This window comes from Phycodurus eques, chromosome 8 (assembly GCF_024500275.1).
Source record: "Phycodurus eques isolate BA_2022a chromosome 8, UOR_Pequ_1.1, whole genome shotgun sequence".
Classification (NCBI taxonomy): domain Eukaryota; kingdom Metazoa; phylum Chordata; class Actinopteri; order Syngnathiformes; family Syngnathidae; genus Phycodurus; species Phycodurus eques.
The window spans coordinates 21,019,474-21,035,798 of record NC_084532.1 but is presented as its reverse complement, the minus strand read 5'-3'; the positions used below and the strand labels follow the sequence as shown (position 1 = coordinate 21,035,798).

Here is a 16,325-nt window from a genome sequence, read left to right as displayed (position 1 = left end):
AACCCATGATCTTATTTTGAATTAAGTTCACTTAATAATGATGTTTCAAGAAACAAAATCCGACTTGCAGACCATTTGAGTTCACTTCAAAGGACAAAAGGTCAGGCTTGGACTACTTTTAGTATAAGGCGTTACTTGGTTTAATATTTTCCTTATTTTTGATTATTATTAAAAGACATTCATAAGACACAGCCCCGTGACATCTTGTGTGGAGCGCGTACATGACTGACTCCGGCAGGGCCTCCCCACCCCCAGAGTGCCTCTCTTGAAAAATATAATATATAAATATAGTTGAGAACTGTCCTGTATATAACAGTAATGTAGCAATAAATGTTCAATTTTTTTAATAACAGATTATACCTTTTTTTCTATGTCTGTTTTTTGGAAATTGTGTACATTGAAAGGAAAATAAAGGAAAACTTTTTAACAAAGGGACTGTTGTAGTTCTATGGGTTCAAAGTACTATCTAGTTTCACGCAGCGAACATATTAGTGTCCTTTTTGTGCAGGCAAATGTCCTGAAAACCCGACGGCCTGAAACGACCCCAACTCAAGACATTTGACCAGGCACATGAATGGGAAAGCCCGGGGTCCTTCCAAACCAGAGTAAATCATGGGTATTAACGGCTAGATCCCACACGCCCATTTTGAGCTGAATACCTGGTGACACCAAGCTTGGAGTTTAAAGTGTAGACGTCGTCAGCACATTCTGCGTGTGTGGTCGGCAAGAAAACCAATAGACAAGCGAAGCCCACTGTGCTGCGTACGGGTGCGCACAACGCCGTACAATAAGAGAACGGGAAGCAACCTTTCGAAAGAAAAATAAATGGATATTTTTTTTATTTTAAAATGTTATGTATTGATAGCACGAGCTTTAACGTTGACAAAAAAGTAAACCTAAAACAAAAATCGGTTGAGAAATTAACAAGTTACGACTTATTTCAATGTTCATGCATTGCCTTTGACGGGAACGTCGACCTTTCCAATATGGCCACCGCGTTGGCACGTCGCTTAGCCAGGTTGCTACAGCAGGCTGGTGTAGATAGTTTTCGTATCTATGGAGTAAACAGTTCTGTAGAGTAAATACCAGTGAGTCCCACAAGGAAGGTCAGGATGGTCCAAAAAATACTCAATAAATTCGTGGGTGCCAAGTACGTCACGATATTGCGGACGTGGTACGTATAAGCAAGAACCGTTGTGGGCTGCTGCACTGTGTATGATTTATTTGTTGGTCGGGTTGAGCGAAAAAGCAAGCCTGAACACTATCGTGTCCTTCTATGTGACCCATTCAGCTGTGGTAAGCTAATTTAGCTTAGCTTCCCCGTTTACGTTCGCACTGATTACTTTGTCAAGGTAACACACAGACAGTATACACGCATACAAACTACTGTAATTCCCTTGCCAGGTAAGAAGATAGATATTGTGTTTCAGGCGTTTGTCTGTATTTTTTAATTTTTTTTATTAGGCTGTTCAGTAGGACATTCTACACTATATGAATTGACCAACTGTTTTGACTTATTATTTTAATAAGTTAACATGAGGTCAAACGTGGTATGACATTTAGGGTTGCAACTTGGTCAAGGTGTGCCTTTTAGGGCTGAAACTATCGATTATTTTAATGATTTTTACGCTGATTATTTGTTTGATTAATCGATGAATTATATTTTAAAACATTTCAATTTCCATTGCTTTATTCAAAACTACAGTATTTAAAATTGACAGTGCAGAAAATGCAAAATTGCCCTTTTATGCTATATTAGTCTTATTCTTTGTGGTTGTGCACCAAAGCTCTTCTCATTGCAAACTGCAAACCCTAGTTGTATTGTTTAATTCTCATTTTATATCAATTTTTGGTTGTTTTCTTAATGTAGGGTACCAAATATGGTGGCGTGGGGTACGGTGGGCGGTGTGGCCCTGGTTCACCTCACAGACTGGCGGGTCGTCCTCGACTACGTGCCATACATTAAGGGCAAGTTCCGTAAGGATGACTGAAGACTTTTTCGATTTATTTGTAAGTGTTTTATCAACGATACATAATTATTTTCATTTTGAATTACTATGCAAACTTGTAAATTCTATTTCAAATTATATTATCCAAATTCAGTTTATCAACACAATGATTCAAGTTATACAATACAAATTCAATTTATATTTTAGTGCAGTTATTCAAGTTTCGAATTTAAAATTCAAATGTAAATGATTCCAATACAGTTTTTGGTGGCACATATTTCAGCTCATACATAAGAAGACCACAGTAAGGGAGAAGTACTTTCAAAAGTGCCAGGAACCTTTGGGAAAGGCTCTGTAGTGCTGAACATATTTGATTGGAACTTGTTAATTCCTGGAACTATATGTACCAAGAAGTAAATGTTCCTGGAGCTGTGGGAGGAAATTATGACTAAAGTGTCAAATGTGTTTGATTTTGATCTAACCATTTAAAAAAAAAAAATAATAATAATTAGAAACGGTTGGTCATAGATTTACCACAATGTGTCCCGGTGGAAATCTTCTACATTACGTAATGCATTCCAGGGTTGCACGGCATACCAGAACCGTGATAGGTATACGATGTAAGAATTTTGGTATCATGGCAACACTATTCCAATACATCCAAGCAGTTATGCCCCTTTAAAAAAAAAAAAAAAGAAGACCATTATGGAGAAATTCACAACACCACACTGTGGAAGGGACCGCATGTCATTCTACTGAAACAAAAAGGTCATTACAGATGCTATCTCCACATAATGTAATATCGTCTTGAATACGCTGCAGGAAACTAATTTCTGACGTGATAATTCTCCAAGCTAGATGTCTGTAGGTGCTGTTGGTTTGGTTAGCAACAGAGTTCAAATGGGCTCAGTGATTAACTCTTTAATGTCCATGTCTGAACATTAGTGATGAACAGTCTCTACCCATTTATTGTCCTGATGGTGGAAAGGGGAGATGAATTATTATATATATTTTTTTTTAATTCAAAACAGTTCCCAGGTGTCTCAATAAAAGTTATCTTACATTCTTTAAAAAAATATAGATAAAAGAAAAATAATTAAGTACTCTTAATATCCACTGGTCATACTGTGGTTCAAATACCGATTATTAGTAGTTAAAGAGGCCAATAACCAATGATTGGAGCCAAGATACGTTTTGCGGTAAAAAGGAAAATATTGGCGTCAAAATTCTAAATAATAAAAACTCCAACACTGTATTTTAATGCCTTTAAGGTCATTTATTAAACAGCTTTTCAAATTTGCAACTTTTTTTTCTGTTTTAAAATTCTAACAAAAAGTGTAGGGAGCTCCCAGGCTCAGCAGCATCTCTTACAAAGTTAAATGAAAACTTGAACACATAAATGGCTCCCTAAAGTTTTCTATAGTCAATAGTTTTTCAAAATTTCAATATAATAATAATAATCGTCATCATCCTGTTTAAAATTCAAAAACAAAAAGTGCAGTGTGTTTCTAGGGTCAGCAGCATCTCTTCTAAAGTTAACTGCAAATTTAAATAAATAGTTCCCTAAGGTTTTATAAAGTAAATAAAACAAGTTGTCACGTCCACCACTGGAGTGGGTCCCCTTTCCACCTGTCGATGACTGAGGTACAGATGTACTGTAGCTCATCGTCAAGGCACCTACTGGCCAGCAGGTCACCAGTGTGATGTGCCAGCAGAGAGCCCAACGTCTCATCAACACGGCTGCGCAAGGATCGCGTTCTCGCCGTTGCCTGTTGGGGGTGTTCCCGCCATTCTCGTGTGTTCATACTGTATGCAGCTGCCTGCTCCTCCTGTGGCAGCGGAAATAATTAAACAGCCATTATTTCCCTACAGTTTCGCGTTGAATGCTTTGTTGTCGCGCACGCAGACAATTCTCTAGCCGTCCCCTCAACGTGCGTGCTTCCCTGCAATAAAACTAACTGAATTTTACTCTCTCACTCACACACACAAAGAATGTTTACTTTTATCATGGACTAGTTCTCTATCAATATTCTTAGCAACCACGTTTCAAGTGGTTAAACCGTTCCCCGGAACCACTACTATGGTTGACGTGGCAAATTAGCAGCTAGCTCGAGCTAACCTCTTTCCCCATTGTCAACGAGTGGCGGTTAGCTCAAGGCAAGGCCCAACTTTGTAAAATTTTATTTATTTCTTTATTTATTTTTTTAATACGGTGCATTTAATACACAAGTTAACTCAATATAGACACACACCTTAATGGGATCATAGTAATGTTACAAGTAGTTGTGTTGTAGAGTAGGATTTATTACGCAGAGGCTTGCTACAGCTGCATCAGAGCCAAAATAACCCAGCATTAAATTATCGTCCGTCGGATTAAAAAAAGGAAGATGCCGATATGCGCTAAAATGCCAAATATCGCCCCCGATAATCGGCCTATCACTAATTCTCTGAGTTTCATGTTTAGTTTGACAGTAAACTTCAACTGGGAGTGGCATTAAGTATCTTGAAGCCTCTTTTGAAGAATATTTCCTAATTGTATGTGACACTGCCACTATACAGCGCTCGAATCTCAAAGTTTACACTCTTAAATCAAAGCAAAAAAAATCTGAAGGCACCACTGTACGCCCCTTTTAAGTGGATGCCGAAATACGGTATTTACATTGCAGTGGTTCCACTCTGAACCGCTTGCCACTGTCACCACACCGTGACATGTTATGGGGAGTCGTGTGTGTACATGATAATTGTGTTGCTGATGTGTGCCTCACAGGTTCCACAGCATATATCCGTGGACAAGAGTGGACTTGCTTCTACTTGGCCAGTTTAAAATGCGATGACGACGATGCTGGGATTTGTTAGGATGCATTCTGTGTGATAAAAACGTTTGGAGCCGTTGACTGTTTAATATGAATAAAACTTAAACTTAAATGTGTCATTGCGTGTCTACTCGTTTCTTACGAATCTTAGCTTTATGCATGAACAAAAAAACAAAAACAAAAAGGTAATTTTCATTTTTAATTTCCAGTTTGTTTGGCTGTCACATAGGTGGGCTAATAAGGGAAGCCACCCCCCGCCGCCCCCCCGACACAATAGTCACGTTATCACGCAGACGGCGAAATTTGTGTGGATAATTTCTCCAGTGGAAGAGGGGGAGGGGAGGGGACTGAAAGAGAAGGGATTTCATATAGCGAGAGGAGCAAAACCACAGTGTCTTCAAGATGGATAAAAACGAGTAAGTACATGACGTGCAAGGCGTTTAACCCCCTGTGAACGGTTTGCAATGTACTCGGTGTATTGAGTAATTCAGAAATGTCAGTAAATAGGAATGTTTATCATCGATACGGCGAATAGCGTTAGCGGTTGAGTGTGTGCGCGTGCAAGTGGCGATGCAACGGTGTGTTGGCTCACGTCTGTTTAGCACCGTTGCAATGTCGATGTTCACAAACGTGATCTTTCAGTGTTTGCACTCAGCGTGGAATCGCCGAGGCGCCTCGACAATGTGCCATTTTGACAGATCTGCATGTTAACCCTGCACAACAAATCCCCCGTTTTTTTCCCTCCTCCAACACAAACACATTTAGTAGCGCGAATGCACGATGTTTTTTTTTTGTTTGTTTTTTTTCCTGCAGCACTGAAACATGTAGCTCGCGTTCGGTGAGAAATTTGTACTTTTTCATTCATAATATGAGCAAAAAAAAAAAAGCAGAGTGACAACGGTCGGCATTGTAGTGAAATGGCTCTCCGATTTCATGGAGCCGACGTGAAACCTGAGTAAAGGTGTACAAATAAAAAGTGACATTATTACAACACTTGTTACATTTATTTGACCGTAAACGTGTGGAATTTGCTGTCACTGCACCTTCGTCATGACTATTAACGTCTATTTCGAGCAATAGAATCGTTAATGTTGCCTTCGGGTAACATTGTTGCTACCTGACACCAACGTCAAGATAAATAACGGTAATGGCGGTATTTCCGGAAGTGTTTTTCACAATAAAATATGCTGCGTTGTAGAACTTTTGGTTATTACTTTATCCTATTTATACAATAGTTACTGCAAACCGTCCGTCTGGAATTAAAGCAAATCACACACAATATTACAATTATTGAAAAAAATAAGTAACATTACTTAGTATGCTACTTTTTTGCCTTTAGGTTTATTAGTTAGGAATCCAGTCCCACCCAAGAATTAAATATCCATCCATCCATCCATTTTCTGAGCCGCTTCTCCTCACTAGGGTCGCGGACGTGCCGGAGCCAATCCCAGCTATCATCGGGCAGGAGGCGGGGTACACCCCGAACTGGTTGCCAGCCAATCGCAGGGCACATACAAACAAACAACCAGTCACACTCAGATTCACACCTATGGGCAATTTAGAGTCTTCAATTCATGCATGTTTTTGGGATGTGGGAGGAAACCGGAGTCCCCGGAGAAAACCCACGCAGGCACGGGGAGAACATGCAAACTCCACACAGGCAGGGCCGGGGATTGAAGCCGCGTCGTCAGCACTGTGAGGCTGACGCTCTAGCCAGTCGTCCACCGTGCCGCCCAGAATTAAATATACAACATCCAAATAAAAACATGTTTTAATAGTTTTAACCCTCCCACATGATTTAAGCACATTTAACCCTAATACAACATACAAATATATATTAAATAAGAGTCAAATACTGACACAAATAAGAGGCACAGTGTGCTTGCTTCAAGTTGTTTGTCACTCCCAGTTGAAGTTTACTGTAAAACTGACACATACAGCAAAAGACAAACATTGTATATTTAAACACCAAAAACAACACTGTACTGTATGCTTTTTGCGACATTGTTTTTTTAGTGGTGTGCAGTTAGATTTTTTTCTAATGTATGGCCTTGGCTAAATAAAGATTGGGATATACTGGTATTGATTTAAAATACTATGTTAGATGGTTTGTATCCATTTATATAATTTCTTCCCAATTACGAATCATGCATAGATGGAAATTGCAGTAAATAATTATTTTAACATGGTGTGTAGGTAAAATGATGGTGAGCCTTTCGCTGTTTTTATGTTGTTGTTTTTATAAAATATGTTTTCTTTCAATTTACAATATAGCCTGGATACATTCCACGTTTTGTTTCAATACGTGCTTTTATTTCGAAATCGGTGTTACTTTCACTTGTATCGTTTTCCCTTCTCGTCCCGGAGCCAAGTTTGTTTGTTCTTGGCTCGGATTGTGTTCTCTTGTTTTCCTCGCGGATGTAGCTCCTCACTTGACTGCTGGGGCAAGCGACGAGGCGGGCGGGAGGGGGTAGTGATGTGGCCGCGTGGACCGCGGCGGAGCGATCTGCGCGACGACAAAGAGCACGGATGAGACGTTAGCTTCCCAAGTTAGCCCCGGCGAGCTCGCGTTCCAGGCGGCGCGGTGCGGCGCGTGTGCGTGCTATGCTCGACGCTAGGCTAACAACAACAAAATACTTTATTTTAAGCCTTGCTTACTCTATTTATACCCGTACGCGAGCATGGAGAAGAAAAGGTGGGATTGCAGTGCTCTCCCTAAGGGCTGGAAAATGGAAGAAGTGACCAGAAAGTCGGGTTTGTCCGCCGGGAAAAGCGACGTCTATTATTTTAGGTACTTATCCGAGCTGTGCTTCGACTTCTTAACTTACAAGTGTGCGCGGCAGCTTCTTCGCGGATGGATACACGCAGGACTATTTTGTTTAGAGGGGGAGTGGGGGTGTAAAGTTTGGGTCGGCGGCTAAATGACTAGCGTCAGGCCTCTTGAGTTGACGTCGTTTAACACTCCCTCTTCCCCTACCCTAACCCCTCAACTGAAGTGAACCGACAACGGCAGAATTGTGTTCTCCTTTAGCAGAGGAGACGAGCCAGATGAGGAACAGAGGCAAGAGAGGGGGGAGGCGGGTCGGTTGTATAGTTTGTGGTAGGCCCACTACCCTGTCTTACCTCTTCTGTTTCCTGTGCTGTGTGACGTAAGACGCATCGTGTGTGCATGAGTGATGTGCACGGTCCGGTTCTATTGTACATTCTTAATTCTCATAGTCTACATACAAGGTGTTACAAAAGTTCTGGGACCGGTGTAACAAAAGACTACAAATTACAAGTCCCCCCCTTCTCAAGCACTCCTGGAAGGATTCTTCCAGGATCCTCACAACTCTCTGCTCAAGGCCATCTTGATGTCATGCCCGCCTTCAAAATTGGTCAGTGGGTCACATGGAGCCAGGTCGGGGAGGTTCCTCAAGCACGGAGACATTTTTCTCAGCCAGAGACCGTCAGATGCTCATGCGAGTTCTTGTGGTCAAGCAGCCGCGAGTGTTCCTGCCACAACTCTCGCTTCTTATTGCCTAGTGAGCGAAGGAAACACCATAGGATCTTTTTGTAGACATGCTGGTTGATCATCTGAACCTGTGGCAAGAGCACCCAGCGGATGGTACCCCTCACATCTGCGTTTAACATGACTGAATTTGGACTTAAACGGTCTTGCTTTCCTCAACTCTGGCGATGTCGGACTTTTACACTGAAGGCTCTGGCATTTGGTCTCAGGGTTGTACTTGAAGATTCATGACTCATCACCGGTGGTAGTAGGTCTGGTCTTATCATAACTCACTCTTCACATTGCTTGTCAACCTGACATGGAGGATAGGTACATAAAAGCATGTGGAAAAATGTTCAATGGTTGCAGGGAGCTGTGGTCAACTTTATATACTCCAGGGTTATCACATTGAAGCAGAAAACTCGTAATTTGGGTTTGAATGTGTCTTTTGTGACACCAGTCCTGGAACTTTTCCGACGCACCATGTATATTGTGAGTTGTCGCTCCCACGTGCGGAGCCACAACCAGCTCCATTCTTATTTATTTTTTTTAGAAACATTTGCCTCTGTCCCAAAAAAATCTAAACGTGTCGCCTTGATGTGCAGTGGCCATTAGAATTGACATGACATGTTTGTAATGCACTGTGAGCACAGGGATTCAATCCATCCATTCAGATTTTTTTTGTGCTTGTTTGCATGTCGTTGTTGTGTCCATCCGTTCGCCGCTTCCCGCCTTAGAATGTTCAATGTAAAGACGCGTTGTCTTTTCAAGGATCATCATGTCATTTCTTCTCCACCGCCTCGCTTAGTCCATCTGGGAAGAAGTTCCGGAGCAAACCTCAGCTGGCCCGTTACCTCGGCAACCAGATGGACCTGAGCTCTTTCGACTTCCGCACGGGAAAGATGCTGATGAGCAAACTGAACAAGAACCGCCAGAGGATGCGCTACGACAACAACAACCAGAACAAGGTGAGCCAACGCAGGAGCTGTCCTGTCTCCAAAAAAACGTCAGCATAGTCTTCATAGTTCACTCAAGCAGTGGTATTTAAGTGAAGAAACTCTGGAGTTGAACAATTCGGAAGTGGACATAAAATGACAAGAAAATATGGTACATGAGTTGAACAAGAATGGAAAAGTTGAGCTTAAATGGGACTGTCCAAAAGCCACACTACATTACCGGTAAATCGGCCAAGTGCTTATTCACAGTACCCGATGCAGGTTGCCCCATAAACACATTTTTAAAGGTGCCATATTTACCCAAACCAACTTTTTCTAGTATTTTGGATGTAATATTGGCTCTATTGTGCCTCATTAAACGTGAAATATTAATTCAAATCATCCACATATTCCTAAATTCGTTTTTAAGACGTTTTTGTGCTGAGAGGCCTGAAATGAGGTCATTCGAATTTCTCAAGCTTATCTACGTCACTAGGGAAGATCTCTGCCTACCTCTCCACTCCCGAACCTGTGCTGTCAACATAACAAACATGCTCTTACAAGTGGGTCGTATCCACGGAGGCAACCAATCAGAGTAAAGGGGGAGTGGTTTTAGCCAAATATGGACAAAGCAGAAACAAAACTGGGTCAAACAGAAGTAGCTGTCAGAGGGGCTTTTTCTGGACACTAGCGTGACAAAACCGAGGTGTTTTATTTATATTTATTTATTTATTAATTAAATTGACACTTTTATACCAAGTCTATGTTGAGAGTCACTATATGGAGGTCCAAATGGCCAAAATAGGAGACATTTAATATCTTAACTGTTTTTTAATACGTGAGCGATCCCACACATGAGGAAAAAATCAGTGTGTGTGATCTTACTGCTCTTTAGTGTGTGTGTGTGTGTATGTGTGTGTGGTGTGGTGTGGTCTTGTCTTGCTGACCAATGCAGCACATCACAGAAAATATCTTCAGGACATCGGAGTCTCCTCACCACAAAAACAGATGTTTGTTGTTGTACCAATATTGACCTGTGAGAGACAGCACAGCTCCAGCATCCAGACTGCTGGACAATACAAAGAAGAAATAGAAGTTAGGCTAACTGATTGATTGTCTGGTGAATGGCTACCATTCTAGTTCAAGTCGCAGTCACAGAGTCAGTGGCTTAATTGTCAATATTGTTGATCAAGTTTAACATTTAGATTGTGGGCAACTGTTGTTTTCCCAGCAAATCGGGCCTTTGCTGACCTTTGTCAAAAGGGAGGGAAATTGCTCAATTTGGTTGAGTTTTTTTTACTTTTTATATCTTTTCTTAAGGGTAAACCGGACCTGAACACGTCACTTCCAGTCAGACAGACAGCCTCCATCTTTAAGCAGCCCGTTACTAAGGTTACGAACCATCCCAGTAACAAAGTCAAGACAGATCCACAGAAAGCCGTGGACCAACCCCGTCAGGTGATTTTCAATTTTCCAAGACCCGATTTACACTTCATGGTTCAACTGGGACAGTTTTTTTTTTTTTTTTTTTAAATTATTTTTATTAATTAATTTTGCTCCCATGTAGCCCAATTCAGATGTGTGTCTTGGCAGTGTAAAGGGATGAAGGTTTGTACTGAGTAGATGCATACAAGGTCTTCTGACTAACACTGTTTTGTGAACACAAACAAACAGTAACTTGGAACACAGAGTACAATAATAGCCTTGGCTGCCTCACCAGGTCACAAGACAAAGACCTATGCAAGTTTTCTGATAACATAGTTTATTATTGTTCACTCTCCAGTTGTTGCCACCTGGTGTTGAAAAACTAGTAGTTATTTAAGTGCATTGTGTAAATGTGGGGGTTGATTCTGGTGTTCAGTAACTTCTTTTAAATTCTTCCAATCATCAAACAAATTCAAATATTAGTCAAAGAGAACACAAGAAAACACATAATGCTGTTTTTAAATGGCTTCCAAATCCAAACTGTCATGGCCCTGTATGAAAAACTGGCCTCTCCCCACCCGGTTATAACATAACTGTGGTTTATCAAACCTGGATTCAGTTTCTCTAGCCACAGCCATGCCTGGTACTGCCACACCTGTTCTCAATCAAGAAATCACTTAAATAGGACCTTCCTGACAAAGTGAAGTAGACCAAAAGACCCTCAAAAGCTAAACATCATGCCGAGATCTAAAGACATTCAGGAACAAATATGAGATAAAGAAATTTAGATCTATTAGTGTGGAAAAGGTTATAAAGCCATTTCTAAAGCTTTGGGACTCCAGCGAACCACAGTGCGAGCCATTATCCACAAATGAGAAAAACATAGAACAGTTGTGAACTTTCCCAGGAGTGGCCAGCCAACCAAAATTACTCCAAGAACATAGCAATGACTCATCCAAGAGGTCACAAAAGACCCCACAACAACATCCAAAGAACTGCAGGCCTCCCTTGCTTTAGTTAAGGTCAGTGTTCCTGACTCCACCAAAGGAAGAGACTGGGCAAAAATGGCCTCCATGGCAGAGTTCCAAGACAAAAACCTCTGCTGAGGAAAAAGAACATTAAGGCTCGTCTAAATTTTGCCATAAGACATCTTGATGATCCCTAAGACTTTGGGGAAAATACTTCTCTGGTCTGACGAGACTAAAGTTTAACTTTTTGGAAGTTAAACTTTAAACACTCTACATCTGGTGTAAAAATAATATCACATTTCAGAAAAAGAACATTGTAACAACAGTAAAATATGGTGGAGGTAGTGTGATGGTCTGGGGCTGTTTTGCTGGTTCAGAACCTGGAAGACTTCCTGTGATAAATGGAACCATGAATTCTGCTGTCTACCAAAAAATCCTGAAGGAGAATGTTGGGCCATTTGTTTGTGACCTCAAGCGGAAACAAACTTGGGTTCTGCAGCAGGACAAAGATCCAGAACACACCAGCAAGTCAAACATCTGAATGGCTGAAGAAGAACAAATTAAGACTTTGGATTTGCCTCGTCAAAGTCCTGACGTGACCCCTATTGAGATGCGGTGGCATGACCTGCCAAAGGCCGTTCATCCTCGAAAACCCTCCACTGTGGCTGAATAACAACTCTGCAAAGATGAGTGGGCAAAAATTCCTTCACAGCGTGTAAGAGACTCATTGCAAGTTATCGCCAACGCTTAATTGCAGTTGCTGCTAAGTGTAGTGATAACCAGTTATTAGGTTTAGGGGGCAATTACTTTTTCACACATGACCATGTAGGTTTAGATTTTTTTTTTCTCTCTTAACAAATAACTTCATTTAAATACTGCATTTTGTGTTTACTTGTTGTCTCTGACTAATATTAGAATTTGTCTGAGAAACATTAAAGTGTGACAAACATGCAAAAAAAAAAAAATAAGACACCAGAAAAGGGGAAAACACTTTTTCACACTGCTGTATTAAAAAAAAAAAAAAAAGTAGAGCTGGAAATAATTCAAGATAGAACTGAACTAACTTTCATCCATTTCTGTGTTCTTTAGCTGTTTTGGGAGAAAAAACTAAGTGGTCTGAATGCGTACGACATTGCAGAAGAGTTGGTGAAAACGATGGAGCTGCCTAAAGGTCTCCAAGGTAATGTGGGCTATTCACTGTCTATCTTGATGTTGATATTTGACATTCATTCATCGCTACAGATTTGTTGTTGGCACACTTTCAAATGACCGACACACTGCCGATGGTTTTGAATTGTATGCTGCACTTAGGTTGTCATTACAGTGAAGGATCTCTTACAATACAGTAGACCCCAGTTATTCATGGAGATAGGGACCGGGCCGGATTGCGAATAGTGAAAATCCGTGGATAATTAACGGCCATTTTAATTGCATTAAAAGCAAAGTATAACATTCACAGGGGGTCTTTGGTTTATGACGATCCCGAAGTGAGGTTACAAACGGCACCAATGAACTAGTTTGCACAGTGGAGTAAGACTACGTCGTCACATGGCAGTTGAAGGCATGCTCAGTTACCGCCATATTTACTCACTGTAATTATGACTTTACTACTGTGTTAGCGTATGTTAGTGATAGACTACGCCGCCTTAAAATGTGCACATTAAATCGCGATCATAAGAATTGAACACTGTCATAAACCGAGGACAGCCTGTAGCTAGATACTGGTGGTGTTCCACAAGTCTCTATGCTAAGTCCAGATTTTTGCATCACATATGCGCTATGTAAATGTCAGAAGTGCTTGCCATTACGGTAGATAACTGGTGGCATTCCAGAAGGCTTGATACTAGGTCCACTCTACATGAAGGTCAACTTTTTATTATTAATACCTCATTGTTGGTATGAGGTGGCACATGACTCACCTTGTTGATCTGGTGTTGGAATTTTTTGGAGTTTTTCTGCATTCTGTAATGTAGTTTCATAGATGAGTTTTTCAAATATGTGAGAAATAAAAAATATTTAATAGATTGCATGACTATTAAAACACCACGATTTCCTACTAAAATGTCTGCCACCCTGTGCCGCTTCTGTGTCAGGTGTGGGTCCAGGCTGCACGGACAAGACTCTTCTGTCTGCCATCGCCAGTGCGCTACACACCAGTGCCGCCCCCATCACCGGACAGCTGTCTGCTGCCGTGGAGAAGAACCCTGGCGTGTGGCTCAACACCACGCAGCCGCTCTGCAAGGCATTCATCGTCACTGATGAGGACATCAGGTGAGTGGTTGCCATATTTATGCTCTTTGAACAGTCTCACCTGTCACACAAGTGTAAAAATAAGTTCACTATTGTCATCATTAAAACAGTTTACACTGTATTTAAATGTGGAATATTTAGGACAAAGGAATCTCCAAAGTCAAACACCTTAAGTGTTACAAAAACAGAGGGTTCACACCTTTACCATGAATGCAGCCTATCATGAGACTTGAAGTCTCTACCATCAAATGGACTGTTTGTTTAGCTTTTTCTCTTGTTTTTTCGGTGATGTCCCTCATAGGATACCAGTGATAGCAAGGAGGAAAATGTGACCATACAACCAGTAATAGAATCTAACACACAGAATAGATAGTCTACACATCCCTGTTTAAATGCATGTTTAAAAGTTTTTGTCATGTTAAAAAAAATTAGACCAGAAACCTTTCCACCTTTGTGATTTATAACCTGTGCTCGTGTTTCATCAGACTAAAAACACATTTTCCCCACCTGCGTTTTGGAGATTTCAAGTGCGTTTTTATAAAAAGTAGTCTGGCTCGGATGTTTTTCTTTGTAAGATAGGTCTTCTGTATTGCCACTCTAACTCATATCCTCAACATATGAAGGAGACAAAAGATTGTTGTCGCATGTTCAGTACATGCCAGAAATTTCTGCAGCACATTCAGTTTTGCTCTCGGCCATTTGGCAGCCTTCCTGACCAGGGACAACTCCACTGTTGAAAATTAAATATCAATGTTGCGTGTAGATGATTGTCTTCACGGTGTTCCATGGTATATTTAATGCCTTGGAGTTTTTATTAATTTATTTTTTAACCCTTCTCCTGACTTAATATATTTTTTAACAGTGAGATCCCTCTGATGCTGTGAAAACTCTCTGTGGATCATGGCTTGGGCTGTAAGATGTGACTACAAAAATGTCAGGAAACGCTTACTACAACACTAAACTTTATTTGGGGTGAATTAAAGTGACTTTAATTGATGGCAGATGTGTGCTGACTCCCATTTTAACATGGGTTTGAATGTGAAGCATACCCCAACCACATTATCTCAGTTGTTTATTTTTACTTCATTTTATGCGTTTTTAATTGAGTTGTACAGGTTATAGTTGACATTAATGCTGGATAGTTTTGAAATTATTTTAATTAGAATTTTTTGTTTGTTTTAATATCACAAAAACCTTGCATTTGAACAGGGCTGTGTAGACTTTCGAAAGACACTTGAGACTCCAGAAAATGGCTGAATGGACTTGTATGTACTGACAGTTTGTTGGTGTGGTGGTGCTTCCTAGGAAGCAGGAGGAGCTCGTGTACAGCGTGAGGAAGCGTCTGGAGGAGGCGCTCATGGCTGACATGTTGGCACATGTGGAGGAAGCGGTGGCCAGCGAGGGCGACTCAGTCAAGGACGAAGGCAACTGCAGCGAGGACATGGAGAGCGTATAGCGCAGGTGCTGCGAGCTGAGACAGTAGTAGTATATTTTTCCCAAGGTCTTCATCATCTTCACGAACATGGGACAAGCCCTTCCCGACCCTGATGAGCATCTCCGCCCAAACACTTGCAGACTGACTTAACCGTGGTGTCCGTTATGGCCACTGGATGACAGCAACGTGTGAAATTACCCTTACCCTAAACCGGAAGTGACATCCTCAGAACTATTCACAGAATAAATGTCTCAGCCAGTCTTGGATAAGATGAATATTTAAAAAAAAAAAAAAATGTCTCCCCTTGACAATCATGTCAGTTAAAGGTTTGGGTGCTTATTTAAGGAAGATTGGACGTTTAGCATATTGCGCTGCCGTCTTAAATTTTAACCATGCCCTTTTTGTGTACCTCAAAAATAGGTGGCGGTTAACGGAACATTGTCTCACACATCAGTGTTAGAGTTCTCATGATCGTAAGCCATCTTTTAACCGTTTCTGTTTTTAAAACACATGCCATGGTGGCCTCGTCTATATGCATATCTGGTGTCAAAGAAAGTCATGGTCAATACTTTTTTAATGTCATTAATATTTTATGAATCATACTTTTATTTTTTTCCTGGTTTGTTGATGTTTAACGGTAAATATTAATAGTTCCTGCTGAAATTGTCCGTTCAATATCAGGAAGGTGAATGCTGAATTTGATTGTATTGCTGAATAAAATTCACTATGCCATAAAGTCCACTGTTTTATGGATTTAATTACATGTAATTATGAACTATATTACTATTTTGTTTAATCCAACAATTTAGGGATGAGATTTTGTTGTGGCAAAATAGAACTGGAGTATACTATGAAATTTTGATGCATTTTTTGGTTTTGTTTTTGTTTCAAGTTACGGATAGTGTAGTGGTTTACATGCGTGACTTGTATGCAGGCAGTGTGCATTCAATTCCCACTCAGTGATGAGTTAACTAACACATGTAATCAATCTACACATGGTCTGTAATTAGTGACATTCCAGGGCGCCCAAAGTCAGCAGGTATAGGCTCCAGCTCCCCTC

The 16,325-nt window shown here is 40.8% G+C and overlaps 2 protein-coding genes across 4 annotated transcripts; both read left to right on the top strand.

The window, feature by feature from the left end:
- Positions 1-981: 981 nt before the first annotated feature.
- LOC133406215 (cytochrome b-c1 complex subunit 10-like) lies at positions 982-4,879 on the top strand. The gene is made up of 3 exons (XM_061683649.1): positions 982-1,174; positions 1,871-2,010; positions 4,717-4,879. The coding sequence occupies exons 1-2, from the start codon at positions 1,113-1,115 to the stop codon at positions 1,989-1,991; spliced, it is 183 nt and encodes a 60-aa protein (XP_061539633.1). The 5' UTR covers positions 982-1,112; the 3' UTR covers positions 1,992-2,010; positions 4,717-4,879.
- Positions 4,880-5,078: 199 nt separating this feature from the next.
- On the top strand, positions 5,079-16,006 carry mbd3b (methyl-CpG binding domain protein 3b). Of its 3 annotated transcripts, XM_061684234.1 has the most exons (7): positions 5,116-5,178; positions 7,794-7,862; positions 9,061-9,220; positions 10,508-10,645; positions 12,670-12,760; positions 13,674-13,851; positions 15,136-16,006. In XM_061684234.1, the coding sequence occupies exons 1-7, from the start codon at positions 5,165-5,167 to the stop codon at positions 15,284-15,286; spliced, it is 801 nt and encodes a 266-aa protein (XP_061540218.1). In that variant the 5' UTR covers positions 5,116-5,164; the 3' UTR covers positions 15,287-16,006. The 3 variants fall into 3 exon arrangements, with proteins under 3 accessions (XP_061540217.1, XP_061540218.1, XP_061540216.1); XM_061684233.1 differs by lacking the exon at positions 7,794-7,862 and having other exon boundaries at positions 5,079-5,178; XM_061684232.1 differs by lacking the exons at positions 5,116-5,178; positions 7,794-7,862 and adding an exon at positions 7,232-7,553.
- Positions 16,007-16,325: the final 319 nt, after the last annotated feature.

What these genes read in the sequence shown, in the direction of transcription:
- LOC133406215 (XM_061683649.1), top strand. Translation starts at nt 1,113, where the DNA reads ATGGTCCAAAAAATACTCAATAAATTCGTGGGTGCCAAGTACGTCACG. An exon ending in GTCACGATATTGCGGACGTG is followed by an intron (nt 1,175 to 1,870) that starts GTACGTATAAGC and finishes TTCTTAATGTAG; the next exon opens with GGTACCAAATATGGTGGCGT.
- mbd3b (XM_061684232.1), top strand. Translation starts at nt 7,444, where the DNA reads ATGGAGAAGAAAAGGTGGGATTGCAGTGCTCTCCCTAAGGGCTGGAAA. An exon ending in CCGTGGACCAACCCCGTCAG is followed by an intron (nt 10,646 to 12,669) that starts GTGATTTTCAAT and finishes TGTGTTCTTTAG; the next exon opens with CTGTTTTGGGAGAAAAAACT. An exon ending in GCTGCCTAAAGGTCTCCAAG is followed by an intron (nt 12,761 to 13,673) that starts GTAATGTGGGCT and finishes CTTCTGTGTCAG; the next exon opens with GTGTGGGTCCAGGCTGCACG.